At 42.6% G+C, this 9,720-nt stretch overlaps 1 protein-coding gene across 1 annotated transcript in view; it reads right to left on the reverse strand.

The window, feature by feature from the left end:
• Window positions 1-7,792, reverse strand: part of XKR6 (XK related 6) — a 310,755-nt gene extending 302,963 nt beyond the window's left edge. The window contains exon 1 of the mRNA XM_032388992.1: window positions 6,992-7,792. Within this exon, the coding sequence (XP_032244883.1) occupies window positions 6,992-7,761 (770 nt within the window). The 5' untranslated portion in view covers window positions 7,762-7,792. The remainder of the gene's footprint in view (window positions 1-6,991) is intronic.
• Window positions 7,793-9,720: the final 1,928 nt, after the last annotated feature.

Raw genomic sequence — 9,720 nt, forward strand, 5'->3', positions numbered from 1 at the left:
CCTGCTTCTCCCTCTGCCACTCCCCGTGCTTGTGTTCCCTCTCTCGCTGTGTCTCTCTCTGTCAAATAAATAAAATCTTTAAAAAAAAAAAAATAATAAAAATTAAAAAAAAAAGAAAGAAAGAAAGAAATACATCTGGAACCAAAAAAGTACCTATACCTTAATCTAAGAAAAACAAAAACAAGATTCACTTAGAATTATTTCCTAAAACAGCTCACAACTGACATGGAAGCTATCATTAAAAAAAAAAAAATTTACAAACACTAGTTTTTCGAAGTTAGAGAATACATACCAAATAATAAATTGCAGATGGTGATTTTGAGGTTCCTCCCCAGTAAAGAAATTAAGCAATTCATGGACATTTTAAAAAGACTAATTTTAGCTGAAATTGTAAAGTCACAAAATCAGCAAATAAACCAGCACAACACATTTCTCAGAAAGTCTAAACTTCGATAAATTTTAACATTAACTACAGAAAGATATAAAATACCTCTACAGGTAGCAAAGTTATTGAAAATAATGAGAATGTGTTTAGTACATCAAAATAACACATGGTAAAATTTTAAAGCAGTTCCTGGGAAATCTATACATTTTTAAATATTTTATTTGTTCTAACTAGAGCATGAAATTTTTTCTTTAAAACTTCAGAGTGCTAATATCTATAGCATAATAAACTTTTCAAAATTGAAGGGACCTTAAAGATCACTACCTTCAACTCCTCATTTGATAAATATGAGAAAATTAAGGCCAAACATTTTTTTTGTAACTTGCAGAATGATAAACTATGATTTCTTAACTCCAGTGTTCCCTTTATACCATGCTATGTATGTCTTGTCCTTTAAAAAAAAAAAATCTCCAATAACAATAGTGGGTTGTCTTTAACCAAATGTCAAAAGTCACTGAACTTTTTAAAATGAGGCTATATGTTCATGACTTTTTTTAAATTTTAACTTTTCAAGACAAATAAGAAATCCAGAATTCTAACTAGAAGAAAATAGGTAAATAGAATTCTAACTAGAAGAAATAGGTAAATAGAACATCATGGGGAGTAAGTGTTAGCCATAAACTTGTTTGCAGAGAACACTGTAAAGCAACCAGCTCAGGGTGAAAATGGCAACGACATGTAAGACACAGTTTGCAATAGCCCAGAATTTATCAGTTACATAAGCCTACCTTTAGATAAAGTTTGCAAAATCAAAGCAAATAATGTTAAAAGACAGAAATGAACTGCTTGTAACTTCTGACATGTGCCTACCAGATTTCCAGAATGCTAGACTTCTGTCATACACAGTCTGATGCTTTGTTTCTGGATCATTCTGGAAATCCTATCCTTCATTCACTAGCTGTAATGTTACTCAAAGCATGCCATTTTTTTCATCACCTTCCCTTGAAAACTCACCATAAATGTCAAGTATTACTTTTTCTAATCTGTCAAAAATGAGAAATACTCTTCAGAGATGGCTCTCTTCATAGTCACTCTCCTTTAGGAAGTGGTTCTTTATCTAAATATACAACTCCTCCCCTCATCGTGTATTTCTATGATTTTTCAGGTCGTGGGAAGGGGTAAGGAGGACTAGATGAGACAACTTTACGCTGTTATAGCTGTCCTTTTTTTTTTCTTTGATGGAATCAAAGGGGCTTGCCCACTGCAAAATTATAAAATTATTATCCTACATTTTCCTTTAGGTTTAATATCTTCTGTTTACATCTTTAATTCTTTTAGAAGTGTTGTTTATATAACGTAGAGATCAATTCTTCCCCCATGTGGGTAGTCGTTTGCCCCAGTATCATTTGTTAAATAACCCCTTTTCCATTCATGGATTAGAAATGCTTTATTATCTATCTGCTTAATTCCCACAAACCTGTTTATTTACTTCAGTCTTTATTCTGCTTCACTATCTATGTGCCTAATTCCTCTGCCAGCCACACATTGTTCTAATTATTGACCCTTTATAGCACATCCCTTTTCTGATTTTTTCTGGTAAGTCTCAACATTTTCAACAAGATTTTTCTGATTACACAAAAACATTTACCTTTCTCAGATCAATTTTTCTTAAGTTTACCCTCAAAAAAATCCCACTTTCTTTTGAACCAGAATGCCATTAAACTTATAGATAAAATTAAAAAAAATTTATTTTTAAAATACTGAGACGCCATCTAGTAATAAGCAGATATATAAAGCCACCTACACACACACACACACACACGCACACAAATACATGTATACAATCTTCATCTCACTGTGACTGGTACTCTGGCCCCATACGAATGAAATTTGCTTACTTAACATTTCCATTCCTAAATCACAAAATCTTAGAGCTAGAAGAACACTATAGATCACTTAGTCCAACATCTCTTGTAAGCCCAGTTATGTTTACCTCAAGCCTACTTGAGAATCATTTCAAAATTAAAATTAATATACCCTTTACATGCAACATAATCATAAAGTACTACGTGGATCACACACAGGTAAAGAAGTGTGCTACATTTACTGAAGACTGCTTTCAATTTAGGAATCCTTTTAGAGTAAGATCCATACTCAGCTCAAGAAAAAAAACAAAAGTATCACAAGTACATACACTTGCAACAGCTCCAAATACTGTTTCAGACACTCATGTTTCCAAGGTAAGTCTTTTTTGTTACAGTGTGTCCAGGAACCAACCTTAATAGTACATCATTCCATTCCCAATTGTTCGATCATAAGAACACAAATCCAACAACAATCTCCAAATGGTATGAACTGAAACAATTCTAAAAGTGTTCCTCAAGCCTGGCTGCCCATGTAATCACCTGTGGAGCTTCTAAAAATAAGCTTGCGTGGGTCCCACCCTGGGACCTTCAGTATGTTCTTTTTCTTTTTGAAAGCTATAGTAGGTCTATTCTCAGCCAAAGTTAAGAACCACTATTCCAAAAGATTCAGCCCTTAATATGTCTAGTATTCCTATATATGGGGGGGGGGGGGTGTGAAGAAGGAGTAATGATAAAGCATCTTCACCAGCCTAGCAACATTTGCTGCTGATTCACAGAGCTCTGTCTCTACATTATGCCATTCTTAAAGCAGAAAAAATTGAGGGGGGGGGGGAGGGGCTGGGTGGCACAGTCATTTAACCATCTGACTCCTGGTTTTGGCTCAAGTCATGATCTCAGGGTTGTGAGATCGGGCCCTGTGTAGGGCTCCATGCTCAGTGAGTTTACTAAAGTTTCTCTCTCCCTCTCCCTCTGCCCCTCCTGGTGCTCCCTCCCTTCCCATCCCCCCCCAAACAAATAAATAAATAAATCTTGAAGAAAATAAAAAATTGGAAAAAACAAAGTTTTTGACTGTTCATAGATTTGATGGGGCCATTATGATATGTGAAACGCCTTTTGCTTTCTTCTCCCTTGAAGGCAACCCTCCACCCCACATCTCCCAAGAGAAAGGGTGGCTGATGTTCACTTTAAAAACAGCTAATACTGTTAAGATTTTACATAAATTCCTCTTTTACTTTGTGAAATAGAAGGGTGTAAACACACTCATAAAAATAAATAAAAGAGATTAATGATCTGGCTGGGAGATCATGACATGAGATGAAATTTCGGTCAAAGAACTGTTGTTTCACGACTGCAGAGAAGTGCCAACACACTCACCACCCTCTGAAGGCAGCACAGAAGCAAAGAAAGGCCAATACACTGAAGGGAAAAACTTAACAGTGCAAATATGCAAACTAAATCAAACTGTTTCTAAGGTCTAACCCTCCAAGAAAATGATCACACTTTCTAATAACAACACTTTCACTAAACTGAAGCCCAGTGTGACTCATATTCCTGTTATGAGTGACTCATATACCTTCTATCCCTGGGAAAAGCACCTGAAAAATAGAGCATATAAAGCTACACCGTAAGCTACAGCTAAGTAATTAGTGAGGGTAAAGCATGCATTAAATAGACCTTAATCACACACTAATACTGTGCAAAAGGAGGGTCATGAAACCAAATCATCCTATAGACAACTATTCTTCCATGCTCCAATTCTGGCCTAGCCAAAAATATTTTCTTATATTCTGTAAACTCATTTGGTGAAACAGCTATCAAATATGCTCATCTTGACAGGTAAAGCATCACACAGAGAAGTTTACCACCTTGCTATCAAAGAAAACTAAATTCTCTTAAATGAGCACTGCGACTTGTCCAAGCAAGAGTCAGAAACTTTACGTTAAAAAAAAAAAAGGGCATGTGAAGAGACAGGTATTTGTGGTTTAGTGGAATCAGTTTTAACAAAATACAACTTTCCCAGTATCTTTTCTTAGAAATGTGGCCCAAATCAGTGATATAATTCCTAGGCCTTAACCTTTCTTTCACATGACCACATGAAACAGCAAAATTTACGTAGCAAATATAATTAAGGGAACAACTGTAACCCCAAAAAATCTGCAGTAAAAACTGAGATGATGTACAGTTATACACACTGATAAATAACTGTTTGCCAAGAAATTCAAACAAAAACAAAGATAAAAATCTTTCTCTAAAGCACTTCATATGAATGATCTGCATGTAAGCCACATGCCTAGCAGGTAGTAAAGAGCAGACCCTGCTCCTGGAATATTTCAAGCAAAACCAGCTTTCTGAAAAAAACTGAAATAAATAATTCCTTCTTTAGCAAGTATTTCTGTTGAAGTATAGCTATGTTGGAATAACTTAACTGAATTCACATACCTTTGAATACTTTATACTTTCAAAACTTTATGAAATATTTAGACATATATTCTAATCTTGAAAAAAAATTTAAACATAGTAAAATCACAGGCATCTTTTTAAAATATATTTGTATGCCACTACAAATCTTGAAAGTTCAATGAGTATCTGGGAAAGAAATACACTACCCTATTTTAAACAACTATAAAACCTAAATTTACACTTAAAATGTACTTTTCAGTTTGTTCCAAAATCTGGACTTCTTACTTTGCCCAAATACAATTGAGGTCAGCGGGGGGGGGGGGGGGGGGAATTGTTCTGCCTACAAAATTTGTGAAACTGAACTCCATTTCATTACGTCCAAAAAGCTTACTGCTAATAAATATCTAGGATGGATTACATTAGAAAAAATTCTCTCAGGAACTTTAACCTGGCACCAAGATTCTGACTGCCTACACTTAGGAGTCGGAAGACAGGGAGAGAGAGACTTTAGCTTGTTTAGAAGAAATGTAGTTACTAAATATATGCTGTTAAATTTTACTAGTATTTCAAAATCCTTCTCTTCCCCATTCTTCTTGTCCCTCTCCCCCTTCATTCTTTTGCATCTTATCAACCTGCAAGAAATCAAAAAAAGTATCCCCAATATCAAACACACTACCTTTGATTCAATATGGATTTGGGTGTTAAGGGATGTTTTTAGATTTAAGATTTCAAATTCAAAACATGTTTCAAAATTTTACTTGACCCCAAGCTACACTCACAATTACCAAAAGTTAATCAGTCTTTTTTTTTCCTATTTTATCCCCCTACCCCCTTGTTATAAACTTATCAGCAGGAAACCAATTATTTGCAGACAAATACAGCTAGGGGGAAAAAAAAGCTGCTTGGTTCAATCTAGGAAGACCAATAAACAAGCCTGGGAGTACCAGGAAAATCAGGAACCACTCACTCATTCCCCCATCCTTAATTTGCCTATAAATTCTATAGGACAAAGTTCTTGCATTCACTCTCACGATTTGACTTAATTCAACCCCCTGCTTTCTGAAACGTTTTTATTTAAAACTGTGAAGAGAGATCTGGACAAACAATTCAAAAGGCAATGATACTTTTACCTCAGTTAACCTAAGTATATCTCGGTTAACTGAAATACAGAGAACTAAAATCTCCTACTAGGTGCAGAACTCTGGGCAGTCTAGGCAAAATGTCTTCTCACAGAAGCAATGTACCTGAAGAGCTCTGTGTAATTTATCTTCAGTTAAGATTTGTTTCTCTTGCAATGTTTACCTACAAACTCAGTTTCCAGAATACACTCAAGCTGATTTAAGTTGGAGGGCACAGATTTACCAAGATTTTAACGGGATCACTTCCTTAGCTTAGCCAGTTAAGGTCAGTAGCCAAAAGAACATATGCAAGTGGTTTTTGAGGGACTCACCAGGCACAGGGGAAATTTACAAGAGAAAAGGGCCGCAGGGCCAAGCTTGGGCTTGTGTAAACATAAATCACCTACGCACTGGCCTGGCTACCGAAAACAATGTTCCTCCAGAATAGGTGTCCAGGTGGCTAATTGACTTTCTGGAGATGAGAGTTAAAAACAAACGCTTACACCCACCAGATACTACACAATTTTACCTGTCACCAAGAAAAGGGCACGTCTAATCCAACAAAAAAAAAAAAGAAAAGAAAAAAAAAAGTCGTTTTCCCTTCAAGGAGGGCAGCGGTTTGGAGTCATTTGCAGGGGATGGGATTGCAGAAAGGGGGGGTGGGGGGCGTGGAATAAAGGAGTGCTAAAAGGAGAGGCAGGGCCCCACACAGGCCACTGCGGAGAGAAGACGGGGGAAGAGGGGAAGATGTCTCACCGGGGGACAAAACCGAGTGCAAAACCGGCTGGAAGAAGGAAGGTTCCCCCCAGGAGACGAGCTGGGGTGCAGATAAAAAGCGCTAACGGCTGGTTACCTTGGGATACAGGGGAAAGGGACAACGGGAATACAAAGGTCTACAGAGATGTGAGGAAAGGAAAGGAAAGGATGAGGCAGGGTCCCGGGTAAGTGCGAACGGGAAGAAGACAGACAAACAGCGGGACTGGGGCCTCCCAGGGCCAAAAGGCGTGGCCAGGAATCCAGATCAAAACGATGGTCTTTTTGAGACGCCAGGGGAAGTGCGCGGCAAACCCCTCCTTCAAGACCCCGGGCCAGACCCGTCCGAGGAGCCCAACTGCGAGGCACCTCGAGGCCGAAACGCGCTCGGAGGGCTCTGGCCTCGCCCGCGGGGCCCTCCGCAGGGCCGGCTGCCCAGGCCCCCGCCCCCACCCCCGCAGTGCTCTTACCTCCACACCTGCCCCATCTGCAGCAGGTGGATGACCGACTGCCAGATCCACACGGAGAGGCGGCACAGGCGCTGCGCCCCCGGCGTGGCCGTGCCCCCCACGCCCGGGCCGCCGCGGGCCGCGCCGTAACCGTAGCCGGCCCCCATCATGGGGGGGCCCCGGCTGCTGAGCCCCTCCACGGCGCCCAGCCCGCCGCCCGTGTAGTCCTGCACGAACCAGCGGAAGCTCAGGCTCTGCACCAGCAGCGACGGCACCAGCACGAAGAAGAGGGTCAGCCCGAAGAAGACGTAGTCCCCCTTGCGGTAGTAGTCGAGGGCCAGCCACAGGTCGGTGCCCACGTCCCCGAAGAAGACCAGCAGCGCCAGCACGATCCACAGGCAGTCGAGCCACGGCCGCTCCACCTGCGGCGGCGGCGGTTCCGGCCGAGTGGCAGGCGTCGGGTGGTCGTGGTCTGCGCCGGCGGCCGCGGGCGGCTGCAGCGGCTGGTCCCCCCCGTCGGCGGCGGCGGCGGCGGCGCTGCGGCGCGGCTTCCTGCCCAGGAGCGAGCGCAGGCAGGCGGAGCGGCAGCCCCAGTAGCACGAGGAGGTGTTGCAGCAGTGGCATATGTGCAGCGAGCTGCTCTCGCCGGGCTCGCTGCCGTCGCCGCCGCCGCCGCAGCCGCCTCCCCCGGGCTCCCCGTCCTCCTCGCCGCCGCTGCCCACCGCCTCGTCCAGGTTGTGCAGCTGGGCGAAGCCCACCCCCACGCCACCGCCATCGGATTTCGCCGCCATCTTGACTCTCTTCCCAGCTCCGGAGGTTGGGGGGGGAGGGACGGGTGGGGGGGGGGAAGAAGGCAGGGAACGGGGAGGGGGGGAAACGAATGGAGAGGAAGGGGGGCGGGGAGGAAGCGGGGGAGCAAACGAACGAGGGGGGAGTGGGCCAGGGAACCCCCTCCGCTTCCGGGTAGTTGGCGTCACTTCCGGGCGAGCCCCCCAATCGCACGGCGCCCGCAGCTCCCCAGCCCTACCCTCCCGGCCAAGATGGCCGCCCTCCTGTGCCTCAGCTGCTGGGCGGGGGACCGGGGGGTTCTCCCCGCCAGGGCTCCCCTTCCCCTCTTCCGTTGACCCCGAAACCCATCAGGTTGACCCCTCGGCGTTTCTGAATCCCGCTGGGCCGAGTGATGCGGTCCAAAGTGATCCCTGGAGGGGGCAGTGCCAGACGTTTTGGGGTCCCCTTCCTCAGCGTCGCAGCTCACAGCTTTTCTCCTGGAGAAACGCCCCCTAACACGCTCCCGGCTGCTGGCGGAGGGGCGGGACCTCTGAGGGAAGGGGCGGAGCTAGTGCAAAGCAGGTGATTACGTGTCACTTCCGGGAGATAGGATGACCTCATTGAGTAGTTAGGCACCCCCCCAACATCAAAATGGCTGTGTCTCACCTCTTTGGTTGTTTTGGGTTTTTTTTTTTTTTCCTTTCAAAATTCTCCTACTCTTTTCTTATTTGGGGGGGTCTTGAGAAATTACATAAGTCAGTTTAGATTCCCACATACAACTTACTGATTCTCACTTGTATTTGGACACTTTCCCTCCTCTGTTGACCCCCTGATTTTCTTGTCACTGACGACTTTACCATCTTTAGTAATAAAGTTTCCATCATTCCCTTAAGAAAACTCCAAAGTCCAGTTAAAAGTCAGCCTATGCGTCTTGAACATCGGAGCAAAGATTGAATTGGCATTAGTGACCTTGAATATTTTCATCATCACTGGAATGTATTTCTACCAACTTTTTTTTTAAGTACATGATTTTAAAATTATGTGACCTTAATTTGTAAAATTCAGAACTAGCCAGGGTTTAAGCTATATCAATTACTTGTTCAAGTTATTTGAATGTGTGAAGCCTGCCTTTTAGAATTTTTTTGGTGCTAAAGCTGTATCAGTAAACATGGCTTTAAATGAATGAAAACGTTATCAATGTGCGATATCATTAAAACAGGTGCAAGGTACACTACTTAATCTTAACAAATTACAAAAGCGAAGCACCACTGAGTGGATTTAAATTACAATGATCTTCTAGTGAAAATATATTTGAAGCCAGACAAAGCAAACTACATGATTTCAGTTGTTACTGATCAAGTGAAAGAAACATATTGAAGTTAAAAAAAAAAGAAAAAAAAATGTTTTAAACCCTGAATTCTCTCCTTAACCTCACCAGATTGTCATACTCATTTTTTCTGATTCTGTCTACTTCTCTCTTCAGTGAAACCTAAGAATACCATAATTTTCTTTGGAATGCTGAGGACAAATTAAGTAGTATTTGCACTGAAGTTCTGTGGAAGAAAGGTGCCTTTGAAATTTTCAGTATTATTTTGAGGTATATGGTATTTAACACTATAGCACCTAGTTAATTGGGTGGCAGGGCAAACAAGGATTCCATATTTTAGGACACAACTTTTCATGAGTATTTATGTTAAGGTAGATACTATAAAGACTTTATAGAAAGTACTTATAGAGGGGCGCCTGGATGGCTCAATGGCTAAGCGTCTGCCTTCGGCTCAGGTCATGATCCCCGGGTCCCGGGATAGAGCCCTGCATCGAGCCCCACATCGAGCCCTCTGCTCGGGGGGAAGCCTGCTTCTCCCTCTCCCACTCTCCTTGCCTGTGTTCTCTCTCTCTGTCAAAGAAAGAACTCATAGAGAATTTTTACCCCAGCCACTGGGGAGGGAGGTAAGGGGAAAAGGGGAGAAGTAATCCCAAAA

The sequence above is a fragment of the Phoca vitulina genome, unplaced genomic scaffold (genome assembly GCF_004348235.1).
Source record: "Phoca vitulina isolate PV1807 unplaced genomic scaffold, GSC_HSeal_1.0 scaffold53, whole genome shotgun sequence".
In the NCBI taxonomy this organism is placed as follows: Eukaryota; Metazoa; Chordata; class Mammalia; order Carnivora; family Phocidae; genus Phoca; species Phoca vitulina.